We start from the raw sequence: 24,042 nt of genomic DNA, 5'->3' as shown, positions 1-24,042 counted from the left end.
AGGCTGCACAATGGCCTCTGTTGCCTCAGGCCCGGGTTTCCCAGAAGCCGCTGTCAGTGGGAATGCTGTCCTGACCTGTGGGTCTGTGGTCCAAGGACTGAGCGGAAAGCTTTTGTTCGTGAAGGAAGTAAGACAGCTCTCAGGATGTACCCTGGGCGGAGCGAGGCCGGTGCTGTGTAGTGCACTTGCTCCCAGAGTTAGGGAGCCGTGTAACTGTGCCTTGTCTTTAATTCTCAGAAGCGGAAGTTGAAGGAAGGTGGTGAGAAGATAAAGAAGAAGAAAAAAGATGACACTTATGACAAGGAGAAGAAATCGAAAAAGTCCAAGTTTTCCAAAGCCGGGTGAGAGGCAGCAGCTTCTTTGCTAGGATGATGTCTGAACTGTTAGGGCAGGACACCTGGGAGCTGACTCGCCCTCCTCCTCACAGCTTCAGAAGAGGCAGCAAGGCCTGGCCTTCGTTCCCCCTCATGCCTCCCACGGTGCCATGTGGGCATAGTCTGTACTCTCACATCTCTGTGTGTCAGACATCAGAGTTCTCTCTGTCCCACTGTCAGTGTTGGCAGCTATTTCTGTCACTGTATGATTGCTGATGTTTCCTGTTCTTTTGGGCACCCCTCCTCTGCCCCAGTTCTCCTGTCTGTGTTCCCCCTTTGTCTTCTCCAGTCCTGCTTCCTTTGCCTCACTTGGTCTCACCCCAGTCGCCCTTCAAGTTGCTGCTGCTCTCTGCTGCTCCTGCTTTCTTCCTTTAAATATCTTTCTTACCCCTCCCTTTTTTGCAACCTTTTATTTCAGCCTGGCAGTGGTTTTTAAAAACCCATCGGATATGTAGCATTTTGTGATACTGTTTTGCTAACCTATATTAAATCTCAAGCTTTGGTCCCAGCAAGAAGGAGCTCCATATGCCAAGAGGAGGGAGGAGGAGTAACAGGGTGGACTTGTGACTGAGGTTCCTGGAGACCATTGCGCTGGGAGCAGGGCTGAAGCCCCTCTGTGAATTTCCCTTTTGAGGTGTACTGCAGCCTTAGTAACTGACTTCCCCCTTGCTTGCAGCTTCACAGCCCTCAATGCCAGTAAGGAGAAGAAGAAAAAGAAGTATTCTGGGGCTTTGAGCGTTAAAGAGATGCTGAAGAAATTTCAGAAGGAGAAAGAGGCTCAGAGAAAGAGGGACGAAGAGCATAAGCCCGTAGCAGTCTCATCGGTGGAAGCTCAGGGCCTGCGGGAATTGGAGGGCGCCTCTGACCCTTTGCTCTCGCTCTTCGGCTCCACTTCTGACAACGACTTGCTGCAGGCAGCCACAGCCATGGACTCGCTGACTGATTTGGACTTGGAGCAGCTGCTCAGTGAGTCTCCAGAAGGAAGCCCCTTCCGCGATATGGATGATGAAAGCGATTCCCTTGGGGTGGGACTGGACCAGGAATTCAGGCAGCCCTCTTCCCTTCCCGAAGGCCTGCCTGCGCCCCTGGAGAAGCGCGTTAAGGAGCTGGCTCAGGTATGGTGACATGGAATGGCCGGGCTCTCCTGGAAGTAGTTTGGGCAGTTGATGCTGGTCCCGAACCACTCAAAGCTCGTGGCCTAGAGCAACCCTTAGTCAGTGGGCAGTCCCAGTGTCAGCTCTTCCAAGCTTTCTTCTCATCCCAAGTGAGGGAACAGTGGACTCTCTGCCTGTCAGGCATCATTTCTCAGCCTTTCATGGTTCCTTCACTCCTGGAGAATTTACTGTCTTCTGGAGAGATTTTCTCTTTTCCTACTTTATGCCTGTCAGAGTATCTTTCCTTTTGTATGATAGACACTAATGTTGGCAGCAGGCAGCTGAGGCAGAGATCCATCTTTTTAGTAATCTTCTGAAGGTTTTGAAAATTCACAGAAGTTTGCCGTCATATGTTAGACATGGGGCAATGCTTAGTTGCCACTGGGTTTAATTGCTCCCTGGACTTGCATGTCACCTGTGTTAGGTAGTGATTACAGGAATTCTAAATTGTGCTAAATAAGAAGGAGCTGAACCATAAATGCTGTCCATGCCCCATGTTAAAAACAATAACAGTCTTCAGAAAATAGCAGACACTGCTCCTGTTTTCCTCCTGGTGATTGGGAATTGATCCCTAGAGCACTAAGGACTGACAATTCGGTGATACATGAATTCTGACTATAAACCAAGCACGGGTTGTTAGTTATGATGACTTTTAGTTAAAATACCGTTTTACCATAGACATCATGACTTGTGACACAACTCTGGTGGCACTTACATTCTATAGCTTAAGTTTTAAACCAGTGATTCAGCATCTCTGCTGTGTATAATATCCCTTGTGTTTTAGGGCAGGGTGAAATGTTAACCACTGCTACAAATGATTTTCTCACTTCCAAAAAACACTTGAACACAACATGTGAAATAATTCAAACGTGTGATTCAGAGCTCTAGTTCATCCTTGTAGAACATGCACAGTATTCTGTTGGAACATAACCATTTAAATGAATTATGCCATGTCAGGATTCAGAGTGTATCTTAACAGGATGTTAAGGTGGAAATAGTTGAGTCTGAACTTGGCATGTTTGAGCATGTCCTGTGCTCTCTCTCAGAATTTATGTTAAAAAACATTATTCCTTATTCTTTTCAATCCTCTGGTTTGTAATCAAATTATTTTGTAGTTTCTGAAATTCTTGTTGAGTGAGCTGAGTAAGATCTGTGTGGCAGTAGCCAGTCATTTTTTAGAGAAAAGTAAAAATGGCTCTTGGTTGTGTCCCTATTCCCACCAAAGACTGTGTTCTAGTCTGATAACTTAGACTCATTATTTCATTTTCTTGGGAAAGATAGACAAATCTAGTGGAAACGGTGGTTTAACGTGAAATGGCATTGGGTTGTGATTTGAGAAAACCTCGCTTTCTGGAGTCTCTTGGGGGGACAGTGAGCAAGTTGTCTTCCTTGGTGACTGCCAAGTCTCAGTTGCCTCTTGGGCACGGTGGAGACACAGGGTTCAGAATCCCATAGGTAGGGTAGGCTCGGGTCCTGGTGAGGAGGTGGTGACCAGGAGGCATACTGGCTTGAAAATATGTTCAGATGTGAAATTGATACTTCAGTCATCACCTGCCCCTTCTCCTATAACAGCATTAAGAAATTTGGGAAATAGAGGGGTAAATGGGTATTACCCACCATCCCGCCAATCTGAAAACTATTTTCAATTTACATATCCTTTTCTAGCCTCTGTATATATGTATTTATGCAGTTGTAATTATAGTTGTGAATAATTTCCTGGTTTTTTCACTTAATAAATATTATTTATAAAGATCTCATTACTTTTAATGGTTGCATGAAAAAGAAGGCTTAATTTAGAAAGTTACTTAATGCCACTCTAAAGGATCCCCAGCTGCTCTGTTCCCACCAGGGCCCTGTGCTTGGGGCACTTGGAGCCTCCTGCATGTGTGCACAAGTGCTCTAGACCCAGACCCTGTTGAGAGTCTTCTGGCAGAGATTCCTCCCAGGGAAAAAACGCCTATGTACACAAAAAATGCATATAATTTCAAAAGCCATGCATGGATATTTGGATCCTTAATAAGAGGCCCTGTCATTGCATTTTAAAAATTTAAATTAAACTTGATGTATATAACTATAACATTAGTAGTGTTTATGTGTTTCTCACTTTATTTTTCACTCCCCTTCTTTTTCTTTTTTACCCTCTTCTTTTATTTTTGTAATAGTTTGTTTAGATTTTAAATCTTGGCCCTAGAGGATACATGTATCAGTTTCTACCGCTGTCTAAAAATCTACCCTGCCACCCCCAAACTCGGTGGCTTCAAACAGTGACTCATTTCTCCTGACTGTGGCCAGCGGTTCGTCTTCTGGTCCTGCCTGGACTCGCTCTCGGGGCTGTGTTCATCGGGCAAGATGGTGGCTGGCGCTGGGACAGCCAGGATGGCAGGACCTCTCTCTCCTCCCTTCTTTCATCCTGGGCTTTTTCAGGGCATGACAGTCTCAGGGCAGCATTTCAGGAGGGAGCTGTAAGGTGGAAGCTGTAAGGCCCTCATGATCTAGCCTTAGAAGTGGTATGCACCACATCTCTTCTGCCACAGTGTATTGGTAAAGCAAGTCACCAACTAGGGGCCACCTCTCCGTGGGGGAATGCATGTACTAGGAGGCGAGGAATCTGTGGTCCTGTTTGCAGTCCACCACTGTACTTAAGCAGATTCTATTCTTACATGTATCAGTTTCCCTGGGAAAAGTTTTTGCTGTTGGAAGCAGAAATTAGATTTGACTTCTAACTAGATGTGATACTTAAAACTTTTAAAAAAACATTTGAAAATTTATGTATGTTAAAGAGGTACTCCAAGAGGGCGACCTTGGATACTCCAGAATTGTTACTGTTTTCTTCTCATGTTAGCTCATTTTCCACTTCTTACTTCCTTGTACTGTACATTTTTATGGGCCCCAGGGAACCCAGTCGTTTGATTTGATGTCCTTACCCCTGTCTTCTCTTAATATGTATTGGTTGTGTCTTTTGTCTTGATTGTTGAAAAGTTCAGGTATGTTGCGCCTTCAGTTTACTGTCGTGATGTGGTTTGGCAGCTACTCAGCCTGCTCCATACAGATGACCAGCTCTGTTTTGGTCCTCTTCAATCCAGCATAAAATGGAAATGATACCGATACTAAAAATAGAAAAGAAACAGAGACCCCCATGTCACCCACCATTCTACCTGCTCACTGCTTACCCTCCTATACAGTTAGAACCCTTGCATTGCAAAACCAGGGAGACGTAGATCGAAGGAGAATAAGGTAGAAAAAAAATAACAACCTGTTTGGTCTTTGTAAAAAAGAAAATCATGCCAGATTTCATTCTATTCAGCAAAAACAGGTACAGTATATAAGGTGGTGATCTCAGTGCTGAAAGGCTACAAGTGGCTCTTCTTATAATGAATAAAAGAACTCATTAAAAGGCTATTGGAACTATTGTAAATCAGCATGATCTGGCTGTTTGGTTTAACTTCATTTCCTAGTTAATCTAGGACTGACTGATTCATACAATTCCTTGGGCAAGGGTGTCTGTCTTTAGGGTTGAGGGATGTCACTTCTTTCTGGCAGACTATCAAATATATATCCAACTGCTCTTTTAATTAGATTTATTTTAAATTTTATCTCTGAGGATTTTGTTTTATACTTGACTAATTATCTTCAGTATAAAACCAAATCCTCAGAGATACTGGTCTACAGGATTCAAAAGACATCAGAAAAAAAAAAAACACATTTCAAAAGGCATCAGGAAAAAGAAACTTTAAAAAATTTTATAGCCAGAAAGCTTCTGAAATGGCTGATATCTAAAGATAAAATTTGATTGGCGGGAATGCCCTGGAGGTCCAGTGGTTAGGACTCTTAGCTTTCACTGCCAAGGGCCTGGGTTCAATCCCTGGTCAGGGAACCAGGATCCCAAAAGCCAAACAGTGTGGCCAAAAAAAAATTGATTGGAAACCTGAGCTGTTGATGGCTCTGACAAACAGGCATTTGAAATACGTGTTAATTAGGCTGAATTAACATGAAGGTGCTTCTGCATCTTATAACTAGCAGTGTATAAGCTACAGCAACAGAATGACTCAGTTTTGTTTTCTCTCAAACTGAAGTCATAATCCCAGTACATTAAAGGTGCCACAGTGGATTCCGAATCCTCTGACAGTATAAGAAATGGCAAGTGAATGGGTTACAGTGACGCCCTTTCTTTCTTCCCTTTCCACCTGCTATCTCAGACCTCTGTGCTCTCCTCTAGCCATGCTTGAGTTTTGCATATCCTCTGCAAGTTTTGTTTGGTTCTAAGCTTTTCTTCCTCGAGTTTTCATTCTTTCAGTGATAATCTGTTCATTTGTTTGTTCATTCATCCACTCAGCTGACATTTACTAAGTAGCTATTATGTGATAGGCAGCTGTAGGAAATATATTGAGTTAGATTCAGTTCTCCTTCTCCATGAGCTTGTTATACAGATGGACTGGTAGCCATGTAAACAACGGGCTATGGGACAGAGCAGGATGAAATAAGCTCTGTCATGTTTGGATGGCCAACTAGATGGTCAGGTGAACAGCCAGACTTGAGGAAGTGAAAAAGGAGCTCCTGGGGGTACATAGGAATCGGACTGGAGGCAGCAGTCTTGGCCAGCCTCATGGGAGAGAAGGCCTTATAGTAAGCCAGGGCACAGGGCTGAGGATGGGCAAGTTGTTGGATAATGAAGACTCCTGGTATGTGTTGGGAGGGGCTGGAGTGGATGGCTGGGGCCAGATCCTAAAGGACCCTAAATGCCAGGTGGAGGAGTTTGGGTTTGATTCTAGGCTTGGGAAGGGCTGCCAAAGGGTTCTAAAGAAGAGTGGAAGGATTTAAGAAGGGTGGAGTGCTGTTATTAGAAGTAGGGACACAGGAGGAGGAAGAGCAGAAACTAGTAGGTTAGGTTTTGGACAAGTCAAGTTTGTATACCAGAGGGTCGTTCATTCATAGAAGTAATTTAAGATTCTGGTCCAGAGCTTAGAAAAAAGTGTATAGAGTAGGTTTAGATTTGAGAGACCTGTGTGTGTTTATGTTATTTTGAAGCTGAGGGGGAGACATTATCAGGTGAAGAGGGTTCTAGATAGAACCTGGGAGCCCATCTGCAGCTAAGGAGCTAGTGGAGGAGACAGGATGTAGTCAAGAGGTCAGGAGAGGACCCAGAGGATGCAGTGAGAGGAAGGCCAGTGGGGCCAGAGGAAGGTGGGTGTTTCAGAGGGTTGATCAGGATTGATCATTTCATTTAAGACAATCACCTTATTGTCGTTGTTTGCCATCATTGTTATATATCAAGCCTGAAATTTTATTTTGCTTAAAGACTTTGGACCAGCAACTCTTGGGTTTAGATCAGTGCTTCTCGACCCTCTGCATGCTAGTCACCAGAGTTACTTTTAAAAAAGTACTGACGCTTAGGCCTCTTTTAAGGAATACATTATTCCCCAGAGATTCTGATGTGATGGGTCTAGGGTGGGGAAAGCTGCCAGGTACTTCCAGTGTGCAGCCAAACAGAGAACCACTGGTTCAGGCTTTTGCAGTTTGCTTTCCTCACTTGTGCATTTGGTGTCCTTGTTGCCCACTGTGGTTGCTTCAGGAGTCTCCAGGCTTGCCATCCAGGGCATTATTAACTGTGTACTCACGGGAAGCAAAACACTGTATAGCAACCAGCTCTATCTTGTGTTAATGGGTACTCAAGTGTGTTAGTCATTCCAGTGGTCTGAGTAATAGAGTTCATGATATACCCTAATTAGATTATGAATTTTCAAAGAATTATAGCCCTTAAATGCTAAAGCAGCATGTTATTATTGTTGCTATTATTACTATTATTATTATTTTGTTTGCTAAAGACCTTCAAATACTGCAGGTTTGTTAAAGTTCTTGATTGTTTTGTACTGTAGATGTATGGAGATTCCAGCTCACAGTTTAGATGATAGAGTGCTGGGCACAGGAGTTAGCTTGCTGGCTGAATCAGATGCTTCATGATTCCCTTGACTCTGATTTTCTTTTATGTGCCTGTTGTTTCAAGTCCTGGGAAGAAGGGACAGTCCGTAGATGCTTCAGGAGCATGTGAAAAGAGCTGGATGTACCACTTCTGGAGCATACAGAGATCATAGGTGAACTTAATCTGGGATTAGGGCTGAGTAGGGAAGGGCATGGTGAGGATTTTATCATCAGGTGTTCTGTAGGCCTGTGGGTGAGTGTGAGGGCCTTGCAGGGAAAGTGCACTAACGGATGTTACTGTCTACTGTGAACCAGGCTGCCAGAGCTGCTGAGGGAGAGAGCAGACAGAAGTTCTTCACCCAGGATATTAATGGCATCCTTTTAGAGTGAGTATGTTGTTTCTTTGTATCTGCTGTTACCATGCGTGGGTTCAGCAGGCTGGGGGAAATTGGGAGTACAATTCAGCTATGTATGGGATAGGAAAGCACTGATGAGATTTTTAAAAATTGGTTTTTATTTATTGTTATTCTTTTAAAAAAGGTCAGGGGGGAATTCCCTGGCAGTCCAGTGATTAGGGCTCTGAGCTTCTACTGCAGAGGGCATGGGTTCGATCCTTGGTTGGGGAACTAAAATCCCGCATGCCGCTAGGCAAGACCAAAAAATACATACATACATACATACATACATAAATACAAAAATAAAAAAGGCCAGGGGCGGGGGACATCAAATGTTTGTCTCTAGGAAATGGTAGACCATACTAATCTTAGGCAGCAGACATTATTAGAACATTGTAATAGTCATGGCGTGCTGGAAGAGGATTTTGTGCTAAGCGTGAGATGAGAGGAGGGAGAAGGCGTTGCTTGCCCATCTCTGGGAAAAGTAAGAGACAGCTTGGTGCAGGCAAGGACCTGACCTCCTGGGGCACTCCTCAGCATACCCGGTCATTCTCCTCTTATTCTCACTCTTGCTCCCAAGGCCATTGCTCATCATCCCGTAGCCCGTCTAACAAACACCCGAACCTCTGAGACATCACACTATATGAGTTGGATTAAAAAGCAAAAAAAAAAAAAAAAAAAAAAAAACCCCAAAAACGCCACGTGTATAAATCCAAACCAGATTCTTTGTACCTGGCCTGCCAGCTTTGCCACCTTCTCTCCTGGTTGCATCATGTAGCAGAGGAAGCTTACTGCTCAACAGCTGAGGATTTTGCACATGTAAGAACAGTTGTGAAGACTAGGAAATATTCTAGCAAAGGACCTTGCCTGGCCAGGATGGAGACTGGCCACTTGGGTCAGGGAGCACCTGAGAGTCAGCACAGATGAGGGGTTTGTCTCCTGGAGCGTGCCAGATACAGAGAACTCAAGGGATTGAAGACAGACTGTGTTCTGCTCATCTAGATGGGGACGCTGGAGGGTTGAGGATTTCCCTGACCACCCTAGTCAAGGGAAAATCTGCTGGAAAGTATTTCCTGTTGACCCCAAGTAACTCAATTACCTTCCAGTTTGAAAGCATTTATGTTTTCTTTGTTTATGAAACTCAGAAATTCAGACCTTGTTCTTTTGGGCTCTGTTTTCTTGACACCTTTGACTTGGTCTTGTCTTTGACCTGAGAGCCTTGACCCACTCTACCTAGCCAAGTTTATTGGGTCTGGTGACTGCTGGAGGTCTGTTGTGCTGGCTGCTCAGTACACTGTGACAGGCAAGTTAAGGCTTGGCCTGCTCTTGGCTCCTGCAGACGAAAGGAGCTGTGGTGAGTAACTCTGCTCTGTTCTTCAGCATAGAGGCGCAGACCCGGGAGCTGAGCAGCCAGACCCGTTCTGGGGTATATGCCTACCTTGCTTCCTTCCTGCCCTGCAGCAAAGACACCTTGGTCAAGCGCGCACGAAAACTTCACCTCTGTGAACAGGTGGGTGACTTTGCAGTGGAGCCCCTTGGCTTCGGAGCGCAGCGGAGTGGGTGATGGAGTCTTTATAGATGCCACATCTGCTGCTGCGCTGCCTCCGTGCGATTATTCCTATAGTGTGTGCTCAGTGTAAGAAGTGATGCATAAACCAGACTTATGTCCTGCTCTCTGCAGGGGGGGCGTCTGAAGGAGCCTATCCAGAAGCTTAAGGAAGCCATTGGCAGGGCAATGCCAGAACAGATGGCCAAGTACCAGGATGAATGCCAGGCACACACGCAAGCCAAGGTCGCTAAGTAAGTGTGTCCCATCACTCCCTTCAGCATTCTGACCTCCTTTTCTTAGAAGTCCTGGGGGGTGGGGGGAGATGGTGGGCAGAAGGAAGCAGTTCTGCAGTGACCTTAGAGTCCCACCTAATTCTTTCTACCTCCTAGGATGCTGGAAGAGGAGAAAGACAAGGAGCAGAGAGAACGGGTTTGTTCTGATGAGGAAGAAGATGAAGAAAAGGGGGGCAGGAGGATAATGGGACCCCGGAAGAAATTCCAGTGGAATGATGAAATCAGGTGTGCCCAAACTGGGACCTTGCCTCAGTGGAGGGTTTGTGGGGCCAGTGTCTGAGCATGTTCCCGTATTTCTAATGAAGGTTAGAATCATTTACTTTAATCAGGGCTGCTGAAAGCACATGATTGAAACCTTGAAGAAGCATTTGGGGTAGTTTAAAGGTTCTGACTTCTGCCTACTCTTCAGGGAGCTACTCTGTCAGGTGGTGAAGATCAAACTGGAGAGCTATGACCTGGAGAGGAACAAGGCCCAATCCTGGGAGGACTACGTGAAGGCGTTTCTGGATGCTGAGGTCAAACCTCTCTGGCCCAAAGGCTGGATGCAGGCCAGGTGAGGGCCCGCGAGCAGTCAGTGTGGTCAGTGTGATCATAGGGTGGAGCGTTCTTGCGATAAAGAGATGTCTGAGTGATTCTTTTGCACCAGGCTCCAGAGCCCCACCCTCAGAGAGTCACCGGCTAGTGAACTCGACTCTGATTTCACCTGAGTGACTGGGGGCTTCTCTGTCTCCCTTAGAAGAGGGACGTTATCTGTGGGGTTTTGTCTTTGTCATTCTTTATCCCACTTCAGTTCAAAGTTGGCTGTATGCTCATCCCACTTCAATCTGCCCTTTCCTGAGATAATGGCTCCTACTAGAAGAAGTTGAAAGACAGATTTGTGTTGGGAACATTTTAATGTTCTGAACAGAATTCTTATTTGCAACTGGCAGGGGTGACTACTTCTTAGAGTTAAGTGCCAGACTTTCCTCACAGGCTACTTTGTGTTACATAGCTTCCCACGAATGGACTATGTCTGCAATACACAGAGAAAGTTACCTGGAACTAGTGTTCTTTAGAAAAAAAAATTTTTTTTTTTTGGTGGTAAAATACACTTAATGTAAGTTTAGAATCTTTTTTTTTTTTTTGTGGTACGCGGGGCCACTGTTGTGGCCTCTCCCGTTGCGGAGCACAGGCTCCAGACGCGCAAGCTCAGCGGCCATGGCTCACGGGCCCAGCTGCTCTGCGGCATGTGGGATCTTCCCGGACTGGGGCACGAACACGTGTTCCCTGCATTTGCAGGCAGACTCTCAACCACTGCGCCACCAGGGAAGCCCAAGTTTAGCATCTTTAAGTGCACAGTTCAGTGGTATTAAATACACTCACATTGGTATGCAACCATCACCACCATCATCTCCATCACTTTTTTCATCTTGTAAAACTGAAACTGTACCCATTAAACACTAACTCCACATTTCCCTCTCCCCACAGACGCTGGCAGCCACCATTCTTCTGTTTTTATGATTTTGACTACTTTAAGTACCTCATATAAGTGGAATTATACAAAGTGTTTGTTTTTGTGTCTGGCTTACTCCACTTAGCATAATGTCCTCAGAGTTCATCCATATTACAGCATGTGTCAGAATGTTCTTCCTTTTTAAAGCTGAATAATGTTCTACTGTATGTATATGCTTTGCTTATCCATTCATCTGTTGATAGTACTTGTGTTGCTTCCACATTTAAGCTATTGTGAATAATACTGCTATGAACATGGGCATACAAATATCTCTTTGAGACCCTGCTTTCAGTTCTTTTACATATATACCCAGAACTGGAATTACTGGATCATATGGTGATGTTGTGTTTAATTTTTTGAGGCCTCACCATAATGTTTTTCATAGCAGCTGTTATCTTTTTACATTCCCACCACCAGTGCACAGGGTTCCAATTTCTCCACATCCTCACCAACACTTTTTTCTGTTTTTTTGGTAGTAGCCATCCTAATGGGTATGAGGTGGTGTCTTGTAGTTTTGATTTGCGCTTTGCTAATGATTAGTGATGTTGAGCATCTTTTCATGTACTTACTGGATATTTGTATATCTTCTTTGGAGAAATGTGTATTCAAGTCCTTTGCCCATTTTCTAATTGGTTTGCTTGTTTTTTTGTTGTTCAGTTTTAGGAGTTCACTATATATTCTGGATATTAATCCCTTATCAGATACATAAGTTACCAAATATTTCTCTGTTCTGTGGGTTGCATTTTTACTCTGTGGATAGTGTCTTTAAACCTAGATGAAATGGACAAGTTCCTAGAAACACAAAACTTACCAAGACTAAATCACAAAGAAATAGCAAATCTGAATAGACCTATAACTATGTTTATTGTTTATTCTCTATTTTGCTTATTTCTGCTTTAATCGTTATTATATCCTTCATTCTGCTAGCTTTAGGTTTAGTTCTTCTTTTTCCACTTCCTTAAGTTGTAAGTTAGGTTGTTGATTTGAGACCTTTCTCGTTTCTTTTTTTTTCTTTTTAAAATTAATTAATTTTTGGCTGCATTGGGTCTTCGTTGCTGCACATGGGCTTTTTCTCTAATTGTGGCGAGCAGGGCCTACTCTTCATTGCAGTGCGTGGGCTTCTCATTGCGGTGGCTTCTATTGTTGTGGAGCACAGGCTCTAGGTGTGCGGACTTCAGTAGTTGTGGCATGTGGGCTCAGTAGTTGTGGCACACAGGCTTAGTTGCTCCGTGGCATATGGGATCTTCCTGGACCAGGGCTTGAACCTGTGTCCTCTGCATTGGCAGGCAGATTCTTAACCACTGTGCCACCAGGGAAGTTCCTAAATTTCCCCTTGTCACCACTTTTCACTTTGTCCCATAGGTTTTAGTATGTTGTGTTCTCATTTTCATTTGTCTTTTAAGTATTTTCTAATTTTCCTTGTGATTTCTTTGATCCATTGATTATTTAAAAGTGTGTTCTTAAAAGTTGGTTTTGTCTAGTGTATCTGCCACTTGTTTTTTTCTCACAATTTTGTTAGTTTTCCAGTTTTCCTTTTGTTATTGATTTCTAACTTCATCCCATTGTGTACAGAGAAGATACTTTTTATGATAGCTGTCTTTTATTTGTTTATTTTTTTAGCATCTTTATTGGAGTATAATTGCTTTACAATGTTGTGTTAGTGTCTGCTGTATAACAAAGGGAATCAGCTATATGTATACACATATCCCCATGTCCTCTCCCTCTAGTGTATCCCTCCCACCCTCCCTGTCCCACCCCTCTAGGTGGTCACAAAGCACCAAGCTGATTTCCCTGTGGATAGCTATCTTTTAAAATCTACTGAGAGTTCATTTGTGGCCTCACATATGGTTTATGCTGGGAAATGTCCCATGTGCACTTGAGAATGTGTGTGCTGTTGTTGTTGGGTAGAATGTTCTGTATCTGTTGTTGGGTAGAATGTTCTGTATCTGTATCTGTCCAGCTTTTATTGTAGAACTGTTTATTTCTCCCTTCAGTTCCGTCAGTTTTTGCTTCATATATTGTATTTTAATGGTCTGTCAGGTGCATGAATGTTTATAATTGTTATATCTTCTTGCTGTATTGAACTTTTTATTAATATATAATATTTTTCTTTATCTTTTGTAACCTTTCTTGATTTAAAGTCTACTTTGTCTGATATTAAGATAGCCACCTCTGCTCTCTTGGTTATTACTTGCATGGAGTATCTTTTTCCATCCTTTTACTTTTAATCTGTTCTTGTCTTTGGATCTCAGGTCTTTGGCTCTTTTTTTTTTGGGCTGCGTTGGGTCTTTGTTGCTGCACATAGGCTTTCTCTAGTTGTGGTGAGCAGGGGCTACTCTTGGTTGCAGTGTGCAGGTTTCTCACTGCAGTGGCTTCTCTTGTGAGGTGCGTGGGCTTCAGTAGTTGCAGCATGTGGGCTTAGTGGTTGCGGCTTGCAGGCTTATTAGTTGCGGCACACGGGCCCTAGATTGTGTGGGCTTCAGTAGTTGTGGCGTGTGGGCTCTAGGGCGCGCAGGCTCAGTAGTTGTGGCTCGCAGGCTCTAGAGTGCAGGCTCAGTAGTTGTGGCACACAGGCTTAGTCACTCCATGGCATGTGGAATCTTCCCGGACTAGGGATCGAACCCATGTTCCCTGCATTGGCAGGTGGATTTTTAACCACTGCGCCACCAGGGAAGTCCCAGGTCTTTGGCTCTTGTAGATAGCATATAGTTAGATCATGCGTTTTATCTTTTCTGCCAGTCCCTGTCTTTTGATTGGAGTGTTGAATCATTTACATTTAAGGTAATTACTGGTAAGAAGGGACTTACTTCTGTAAGTTGATCAACATAACAAAAAACTCTGCCCCCTTAACAGCTCTGCTGCTGTCACAAAAGTACATTTTTATACATTGTGTGCCCCAAAATATAAACTAATAGTTTTTTAAATGCCTCCTAAGTTTTGTAGAAGACAAGATGTGGAGTTACAAACCAAAGTTACAGTAATAATAGCTTTTAAACTAATTTTTTTAAAAAATATTTTATTTATTGGCTGCATCGGGTCTTAGTTGCAGCACACTGGATCCTCGTGGCACGCGGGCTGTTTGTTGCAGCACGAGGGCATTTCTCTAGTTGTGGTGTGTGGGCTTCTCTCTAGTTGTGGCACGCAGGCTCCAGAGCACGTGGGCTTTGTAGTTTGTGGCACGCGGGCTGTCTAGTTGAGGCGCACGGGCTCAGTAGTTGCAGCATGCTGGCTTAGTTGCCCTGTGGCATGTGGGATCTTAGTTCCCCCACTAGGGATCGAACCTGTGTCCCCTCCATTGGAAGGTAGATTCTTAACCACTGTACCACCAGGGAAGTCCCTTAAATGAATTTTTTTTCTTGAAATGTATTATTCTCTTAAATGATGTAGAAAACAAAAAGTGTGGTTACAAACTATTGTTGTTATAACACTAGCTTTTCTAATGGTCATGTATTCACCTTTTTGAGATCTTTATTTGTGCATGTAGCTTTGAGGTGCTGTCTGGTGTCCTTTCATTTCACCTTTAGGACCTTTGAGCATTTCTTACAGGGTAAGTTTTTTTTTTTTTTAATAAATTTATTTATTTTATTTATTTTTACTTTTGGCTGTGTTGGTCTTTGTTGCTGCACGCAGGCTTTCTCTAGTTGTGGTGAGTGGGGGCTACTCTTCCTTGTGGTGTGCGGGCTCCTGATTGTGGTCGCTTCTCTTGTTGCGGAGCATGGGCTCTAGGCACGCGGGCTTCAATAGATGTGGCACCTGGGCTCAGTAGTTGTGGCTTGCGGGCTCTAGAGCACAGGCTCAGTAGTTGTGGCGCATGGGCATAGTTGCTCCATGGCATGTGGGATCTTCCCGGACCAAGGCTTAAACCCCTGTCCCCTGCATTGGCAGGCAGATTCTTAACCACTGCGCCACCAGGGAAGCCCTACAGGGTAAGTTTTTGATCATGAACTCCTTCAGCTTTTATCTATCTGGGAATGTCTTAATTTGTCCCCCACTTTTTTTTTAATTGAAGTATAGTTGATTTTATCTCCCCCACTCTTGAAGGTCAGTTTTGTCAGATATAGGATTCTTGGTTGACAGTATTTTTCTTTTAGTACTTTGAATATATCAGCCCACTGTCTTCCGGTCTTCAGAGTTTCTGATGAGAAATCTGCTGATAATCTTGTTGAGGATCCCTGTGTGTGATGATTCAATAATATCTGGGTGCTTTCAATATTCTCTCTTTGCCTCTGGCTTTTGAAAGTTTGATTATCATGTGTTTTGGTGTGGGTCTTTTTGAGTTCATCTTACTTGGAGTTTTTTAAGCTTCTTGGATGTTTATATTCATGTATTTACACTTACATTGTTTGTTTTCACATTTGGAAAGTTTTCAGCCATTATTTCTTCACTATTCTCTGTGCCCCTTTCTCTGTCTTCCTTCTGGGATGTCCATGCTGTGCTGGTGTGTGCTTGTCTGCTTGATGCTGTCCCACAGTTCCCTTGACTCTGTTCACTTCTCTTCAGTCTTTTCTTTCTGTTTCTCAAACTCGATAATCTTCATTGTCCTGTTTCACGTTCACTGTTTCTTTTTTCTGCCTGCTCAAAACTGCCTTTGAATCCCTCTACTGAATTTTTTTTGTTAATTAATTAATTTATTTATTTTTGGCTGCGTTGGGTCTTCGTTGCTGTGTGTGGGCTTTCTCTAGTTGTGGTGAGTGGGGGCTACTCTTTTGTTGCGGTGTGCAGGCTTCTCACTGCAGTGGTTCCTCTTGTTGCGGAGCACAGGCTCTAGGCGTGTGGGCTCAGTAGTTGTGGCTCACGGGCTCTAGAGTGCAGGCTCAGTAGTTGTGGTGCATGGGCTTAGTTGCTCTGTGGCATGTGGGATCTTCCCGGACCAGGGCTCGAACCTGTGTCCCTTGCATTGGTAGGCGGATTCTTAACCACTGCGCCACCAAGGAAGCCCTGAATTTTTTTTTTTAATATTTATTTGTTTTATTTATTTTATTTTTGGCTGCATTGGGTCTTAGTTGCAGCATGTGGGATGTTCTTTGAGGTACACAGGATCTTTGATGCACCATGGGCTTCTCTCTAGTTGTGGCAAGCAGGCTCGGTAGTTGCAGCACACAGGCTCTCTCTATTTGTGGTGCACAGGCTCCAGAGCACGTGGGCTCTGTAGTTGTGGCATGCGGGCTCTCTAGTTGCGGCTTGCATGCTCATTAGTTGTGGCACGTGGCCTTAGTTGCCCCGTGGCATGTGGGATCTTAGTTCCCCAATCAGGGATCAAACCTGCATCCCCTGCATTGGAAGGTGGATTCTTTACCACTGGACCACCAGGGAAGTACCCTCTACTGAATTTTTCACTTCAGTTACTATACTTTTCAGCTCCAGAATTTCTTTTTGGTTTCTTTTCAGGTTTCCTGTCTCTTTATGGATATTTCCATTTTGTTCACATGTTATTTTCTTGACTTTCTCCACATCTTTCTTTAGTTCTTTGAGCATCTTTAATACAGTTGTTTTTGTCTAGTGTATCTGACATTTGGTCTTTTTTTAAAAAATTAATTTTATTTATTTATTTTTGGCTGCATTGGGTCTTCGTTGCTGTGCAAGGGCTTTCTATAGTTGTGGCGAGTGGGGGCTACTCTTCATTGCCGTGTGCGGGCTTCTCGTTGCTGGGGCTTCTCTCATTGCAGAGCATGGGCTCTAAGTGCGTGGGCTTCAGTAGTTGCAGCACGCAGGCTCTGTAGTGTGGCTCACGGGCTCTAGAGCGCAGGCTCAGCAGTTGTAGCACACGGCCTTAGTTGCTCCGTGCTGCCATTTGGTCTTTTTCAGGGACAATTTCTGTTGATTTGTTTTTTCTCCTTTGAACAGGCCATATTTCCTGTTTGTTTGTATGCCTTGTGAGTTTTTGTTGAACACCAGACATTTGAATCTAATATTGTGGTAACTCTGGAAATCAGATTCTCCCACTTACATAGGGATTGCTTTTTTTTATATACTGTTTTTGCTTATTGGTGGTTGTTGTTGTTGTAGGATGTCGCTGTGTTGAGGATCAGCCTGATGTGTGAACTTAATGTGTTACTCTTAGGTCATTTCTGAGCTTTTTGCTGGTACACGCAGTCACTTTCTAATTTTTCCCATGTAGGTAGTTTTTTTTTTTTTAATGTCTGACACCAGAAAGGGGAAAATCAGAAAAAGAAGGAGGTTAAAAGGTGGTGCCAGCCCTTTAAATCCCCTGGCAGTCACTTCAGCCTGAGGTGCAACAACAGCTGTGTGCACCTCCCACCTCTGTGATCAGAAGCAGTGATCAGCCATCAGAGCACAGATCCCTCATCTCTGGAGACCAGGGTCCTTTTTGCCCACGCTTGTTTCCACGAGCTGTGTGCAAGCTGCTCCAGGAACACCTGCACAGGCCGCTGGGTGGGGGATGGGCAGCTGCTACTATGTTGAGACCTGAAATTAACCACAGTTTACTCATCTAAGTCTTCCCCTGGAAGTTGTAAGCTTTGAACAGCCTCTAGAGTTACCGAATAGTTCCATCAGATGGATTCTGCCAGTGTAATGTTGTCCAGGTGGGCAGACCATTCCTGGTGCTTCCTAATCAGCCGTGTTCCCAGGACCCTCCCCTTGGAGCTAGTGAGTGTTCTTGGTTGGGCAGGCCTTTTCTTGTCTCAGTGTCCCTTTAAATAGAATTGCTCTTGTCACTTACAGATTGGACTCCTGAAGGTACATAGGGGAGGGCATAAAGAAATTTTTGTTGTTTCTCTGGGAAAAGATAATGCCATGGGTCACTTCACATTTTTACTTTTGGAGAGAGATGAGAATAGGCAGTAAGGAAAGTGCTCGTGACTTTAGGGAAAAATCACTGTGAGAGGTTTGGGGGCAGACCCATAGCTTGTTTTGGTGAATTCTAGCTCCTTGGCTTTCAGGTGGCCAGTGCAGCTACTAAGGCCCTCTCACCAGCCCACTGACATTTAATGAGTGACAGCCACTGAGTACCAGGGAGGTGACGAGGCTCTGGAAGCAGAGCCTGCTTTCAGGGGGCTTGTGCAGACTTCCCAGTGTTCTCTGTTTGTTCCAGGACTCTGTTTAAGGAGAGCAGACGAGGCCACGGGCACCTGACGTCAATCCTGTGAGTGTCTCAGTGTTTTCACTTGTCAGGACTACTGGCATTTTTATCTCCTTCGTGGTTCTCCTCTGAACCTTTCCTGTGTTCATTCCTTTGAACAGGGCCAAGAAGAAAGTAATGGCCTCTTCCAAAATGAAGATGAAGGTGAGTCAGCCTGCCCAGGTCACATGTCATCTTTTCTCATCTCTCTGCAGCCATGCTCCTGGCAGCTCATTGAACTTTGCTGGTCTTGTAGATAGCTCTTTGGGATCAGGTTGTACCAAGAGGCAGCCTGGCCCACAGGAGTGGCCTGGGGTCGACAGGGCAGAGACCCGAGTCGGGCCACTAGTGCCCTTCAGCCCCAGTTCTAGGAAACAGCACCCACCTGGTCAGTTCCTGGGGTCGTTGCAGGGTCATGTGAGGTCCTCCTGACAGCCCTCTGAGGAGTGATGAGCTCTTGCAAATGTGAAAGTGTCACATTGTGAATTGTCCTAACCTCTTATGGAAGAGCACCATCCTAGTGAAGAGCAGGTGAGCCTGGATCTGCACCAGGCAGGGCGGGAGGCTTTGTCCAGTTGACTAGCAGACTCGGAGGGGAGTGTGACGGTTGGAAACTACAGACTGTGAGATGACTTTGATGTGGCAGAGATCTCAATGTAGTAAAAATTGCCATTTCACCAAAATTCTTGCCAGTTCCTGAGGCTTTGTAGTGCACTTCACCATACCTGAACAGTCCGAGGGAACAAGCATGCAGATCAGTTATTCCTAAGAGTCTGTTGAGCTCCTCCAACATCCTTAAGACACACTGCACCAAGTGCTCGGGAGGCGGGAGTGACAGGACAGACGCCGTTCCTGAGCCCACGGAGGAGACAGGTGCCAGGGAAACCAAGGAGGGAAAGAAAACTAAGGCAGTTCCCCTGCCCCATGTCATTCTCTGATTGTGGCTAGGAGCATTGAGGTAGTGTGAGGGCCAATAGGGAGAACATCTCTTTGCTCGAGTCTTGTAGTTTTTCAGAAACAGAGCGAAGAGTTTCCCTGTGGAGGTGTGTGTGCATGCCTGGGTCAGCCCAGCCCCAGCCGCAGGCGTGGGCAGAGGGTGGCGGGGTTGCGGCATTTCCAAGTTCACGCATGCCTGGCACCTGCTCCTTTCTTCCCTGGCTTTGTGATCACACAGGAAAGCCCGCTGCTTTGTCTTGTATTCTCATGCGTATGTCCTGTCAGCAGGGCCAGTGTTGGCATCTTTGGACATTTGTAAACATCGGCCTTTCTGCTTTCCTTTAGGAATCATCGACTAAGCCTGATAAAAAGGTTTCCGTCCCATCAGGCCAGATTGGCAGCCCCCTTGCTTTGCCTTCAGAACACCTGGGAGGAGGCCTGAGCATTGGGGCTGCAAACAGGGAGCTCTCATCTCAGGCATCTGGCAGCCTTGCTAATCCTGCTCCTATCAACGTGGAGGACTCGTTGGATGGAGACTTGATCCGTAATTCGGCCTCCTCATTGGAGGCTGTGTCCAAGGAACTGGCTGCACTGAATAGCAGAGCCAGCGGGAGCTCTGAGTTCACACTGCCTGCACCCTCAAAAGTGCCTGCAGAGAAAGTCGCAGGTGTTTTATGTACAGAAGAAAAAAGGAACTTTCCGAAGCCCAACCCTTCTTCTGCCCCACCACCCTCTAGCTCTCTGCAGTCACCCCTCAATTTTCTGGCTGAACAGGCTCTGGCACTGGGGCAGTCCTCTCAGGAGAAAAAACCAGAGAGTTCTGGCTACAAAGAACTGTCCTGTCAGGCTACCCTCAGCAAGGGCCTGCCAGAAGTGCAGCAGTCCAAAGCAAAGCACCATAGTTTGCCACGGACGTCTCACGCACCCCAGGCAGGGGCTCCTGTGCCCAGCCCCCAGGTCAAAGTCTTTCATGCAGGCACTCAACAGCAGAAGAGCTTCACCCCCCCAGCTCCGTTTGTCAGTAAGCTTCAGGGCCCAAAGCCTGCCTCCCCTCAGTGTCACCGTTCCCTCCTCCAGCTCGTCAAGACAGCTACCAAAAGCCAGAGCTTCCATCCTTCCACGCCAGTGTCTTCAGGAGGCACACCAGCCTCCAGCAGCAGCTCTCATAAGACCCCAGCCTCGTCCTCCACTGCCCTGAGCCATCCAGCAAAACAGCACTCAGCCAGCTCTTCAGGGCCGTCTTACAAGAACAGTCCCTTTGCCGGCTCTATCTCCAAGCACGGGGTTTCTTCTGGCAGCTCTTCCTCTGGAGGAGCACCAGTCCAGAGCTCTGCTTCTGGGAACTTGCTCCCTGCTGTGCAGCCTCCTTCCACAGGACAGTCCGCCAGCCGACCCATCCCAGGCTCTGCAGTGAAAAAACCACCTATTTCCCAGAAGTTGACCCTGGTGGCCCCTCCAGGTGGTCCAAATGGAGATTCTAGTGGGGGGACCCAGGGAGTGGCCAAGTTACTCACCTCCTCCCTGAAGCCCAGTGCGGTGAGCAGCGTGACATCGTCTACCTCCTTGCCAGTGAGTACCTTGAAGCAGCCCTCCCCTCGTGGGCCTTGTGGGCAGGGCTGCTGGCCTTGCTGTGGTCAGAGAGTGAGATCTGACACTGAAGGTCAGGTAGGAACAGAGCCCGGAAATTGGAAGGAGGACTGGGCTTCCTGTTTCCAGGTTTCTACTTTTCTGGTGGCAGGACTCCCAGGCAGAGCCTGAAACTTCTCCTTGGGAGGACGAATGGAGGGAAAGGACTTTGTCAGCACCATGTTTGCAGGGAGGCTATGGATCTGGATGGCATAGAATGAGTTAGAAAACTTTCCTTTCATAGCCTCCTGCCTGTCCATCTCTCCAAACAAGTAAATGAGATGCATACTGTCTCTCAGATCATTAGTTATGTGGAGATATTCATGCCCTAGGAAGATCAGTACCTTCTAAGAATGATCCTTTGATTGGGTTTGGAAAGACTCTGTAGGTCAGACAAAGGCGATTTGACAGAGTCCAGTGGTTTATGAGGTTTGCCTGTAGGTGATTACAAGAAGTTTGGATGCAGGTTGGGAAAATGAGAGCGAGCTTATTTTTTTCTCCATTTTTCCAATATATAAGACAACCATGTGGTTGCAAAGGACAAAACTATAGAAAGGTGTGTTGAGCAAAGTTTTGCTGACCTGTGCCCTCCTCCTACACACCCCCTGTAACTGTTCCTTAGTTTCCAGGTTTTTCCTGTTTCTTTCTAAAAACAAAGATTAATACTTACAAATGTGTGTGTGTGTATGTTTTATGGATACAAGTATACATGTACACATATTCCTATATACTTATATTTGTGGGTATCCTTCCTTTTCTTTCTTGCACAAGGAAGGCATATTTAACACCTGCATTTTAAAATGAACTCTGTTCTGGGAGCCCTTCCATGCCAGTTCACAGAGACTGTCTTCCTCCTCCCTTTGGGGCCGCAGTGGAGGGTGTTCCTTCACAAGGGGTGGCTTACGTGCATGTGTCCCCCCAGGTATGCTAACAGGTTTGGTTTGTGATTGAGCTCTGTATGGGGCTGGAGTGCTGATCCCTTTGTGTGCTTCCTCCCCAGAAAGGAACGAGTGGGGCTGTGCTGCTGACCAGCTCCTCACCCTTAAATCTACTGTCTTCATCCTACAAGGCAGGCAGCCCAAAGCTGCCTGGGGCCTTGAACTCGAACCCCTTGGGAATTATCTCCCAGCTCCCCCTCCACGTAATCTCCTTTAGTGCTGACTCCTCCGCTAAAGCAGGGGTCTCCAAGGATGCCATCGTCACAGGCCCTGCCCCTGGGACGTTCCACCACGGCCTCGGCCACAGTAAGTGTCTCCTTCCTCCCCACACTGGAGGTAAAGAAGGTGCCCCAGTGCCTCTGTGTGACCCACAGGTTCTGTTGTTATGTGCTGGGTTCCTGTGTTTGTCTGGTGTGTAATCGTGGGCAGCCTTCCCGGGGACCCTGCTGAGCCACCCCCTTGGGGTTTCCATCCAGAACCAGTGCAGTAGGTCGCCTGGGGCTCTGGAGCACCGAGGCTGCTTTCCACTCCTGTCTTCAATGTGTGTGCTTTGTTCTTCTCTCCCTTCCTGTTTCCTCTCAGGTCTCCTGGCTGGCTTGCACTCCAGCCCGCCCCGCGGAGCACCTCTCCCACACGCTGCCGTGTCTACCCACATCCCACAGAGTCTGCCAGGTAATTTCCAGGTGGTCAGAGGGCCACACGCACTGTGGGCCATTCCCCTCCCCCATCAGAGGCCTTGTCTGCTGCCAAGGACGTAAGTGTCTGCCTCTCGTTGTCATGTTGTGTGGGTTTGTCCTCTGAGGCTCGGCTCTGTGGGTACTCAGACTGAGGGACACAGGCTCTGTCTACCGCTGTGACATCTCCCGGGTCAGCCTTGCCCTCTGTGATCACAGAGGAAGTCATGATGGCCACAGGCATCATGGCTGAGGAGTTCCCCACCCATAGCTCAGCATTTTCTCTTTAATTAACAAAAACTAGAGGGGTAATGGTGCTGATTTTCCAAGGGCTAGTTGGGGCACTACCGGCCTTTAGGTTCACACTGCTACCCCTTCTAGGGGGTACCAGCTAACAGAAGACTCTAAATTTAGTTTAAGTAAAAGGGAAAGTCCAAGTAGCAGCAGCAGGTGGCAAGGCTTCGGGAGGGACCCTTTTCCCTGATGTCAGCATGTGTCCAGGAGAGGAGCAGCTTTCTCTTCAGTCCAGGTGTCAACGCAGAGATTTGGGATCACGACGTGACTGAGGCAGCATTCCCTGGGTCTCCTCTCCATAGAGCAGTGCCTTTCAGAAAGGGACTGGCCTACGGCCCTAGGTTCATAGCTGTGAGAAGACGGCCCTGAGCCAGCACCTGCACAGTGAGTGGTCTGCCTTGCCCTGTCCTGGGACCTTGGCCCTTAGGCACACGTAATGCAGTACTGCTGGGAACCCTCACGGGATCTCTGTTTTGGCCTGCTGCTCTTCTTACTGCTCTAGACCTGTTCCAGAAACGACCTGGGGGCTACATTGCTCAAGGGAGAGCCATTCTTGAGGAAGCCGAGCCTGGGTAGCCCTGGTGGACGGGTCCTGGGTAGATGTAAGGCGGGGAGCTGCCCAGCTGGATGTGCCTGGGACCTGCCGTGCTGAGAGCTTTGGTCCCGTGTCCGCCTCCAGATGTGCCGTGGGTCCCTGGCCCTGTGTCCTGAGGCTGACACGTTCATAGTGACTGCCAGAGGCCAGCTGGGTGCAAGAATGGACTGTAAATCCCCAAGATGGAAATGTTGTTCTCAGAGAAAGAAACGGGGGTGCTAAGCCTGTATCAGCAGTTACTCCGTTTTCCTCTGGAGAAGCAGTCAGATGCAGGGACTCATTCCGCAAGCTGGTGGTCACAGAGCCGTCCAGGCGAGAGCTTGTGGCTGCTGAAAGATTGCACTTTCTCTGCTTTCCGGAACACTCTTTCAAACAGAAAATAATTGAAGAGCCATTGAAAACGTGACCATTGATCTGTGGTATTTTCAGCAAAAAAGGGAAAAGCGTTTTCTTGTACCATTTCCTACCTGTTTTTCCGCTGGGTGTTGAAATGCTATCTGAAAAGCATCTATGCTAAAACAGGCTATTTGAATATCTCTCTTTTAGACATTCTTTGTGTTGTAGGATTACACTGAGTGATTGTCAGTGAAAAGCTGTCTGCTTGTTCCAGCTGTGACTTGTATCTGCTTTGCTTTCTTTCCCACGTGGACTCAGAATGCTAGTGCCTTTGAGCTTGTCCTTTTAGGACCTGAGTGTCTTTGATGGTGTGGATGCTCACTGTGCTT

The 24,042-nt window shown here is 46.2% G+C and overlaps 1 protein-coding gene across 2 annotated transcripts in view; it reads left to right on the top strand.

Annotated features, from left to right (window-relative positions):
* The window catches only part of UBN1 (ubinuclein 1), a gene marked incomplete at its 3' end in the record, with an annotated part of 36,751 nt that overhangs the window by 10,317 nt on the left and 2,392 nt on the right, over positions 1-24,042 (top strand). The window contains exons 6-17 of one of the 2 annotated variants that reach the window (XM_082857538.1): positions 238-341; positions 1,051-1,489; positions 7,760-7,830; positions 9,220-9,349; positions 9,521-9,639; positions 9,778-9,906; positions 10,091-10,234; positions 18,228-18,278; positions 18,377-18,419; positions 19,536-20,759; positions 21,817-22,060; positions 22,337-22,426. In XM_082857538.1, coding sequence (XP_082713664.1) covers positions 238-341; positions 1,051-1,489; positions 7,760-7,830; positions 9,220-9,349; positions 9,521-9,639; positions 9,778-9,906; positions 10,091-10,234; positions 18,228-18,278; positions 18,377-18,419; positions 19,536-20,759; positions 21,817-22,060; positions 22,337-22,426 — 2,788 coding nt within the window. Of the gene's footprint in view, positions 1-237; positions 342-1,050; positions 1,490-7,759; positions 7,831-9,219; positions 9,350-9,520; positions 9,640-9,777; positions 9,907-10,090; positions 10,235-18,227; positions 18,279-18,376; positions 18,420-19,535; positions 20,760-21,816; positions 22,061-22,336; positions 22,513-24,042 lie in introns of those variants that run through there. The other variant, XM_082857537.1, reaches the window with a different exon arrangement.

This window comes from Leucopleurus acutus (genome assembly GCF_964270905.1).
Source record: "Leucopleurus acutus genome assembly, chromosome: 16".
In the NCBI taxonomy this organism is placed as follows: domain Eukaryota; kingdom Metazoa; phylum Chordata; class Mammalia; order Artiodactyla; family Delphinidae; genus Leucopleurus; species Leucopleurus acutus.
Note: the sequence above shows the minus strand (reverse complement) of the source record. Positions and strands in the feature narration are given on the sequence as shown.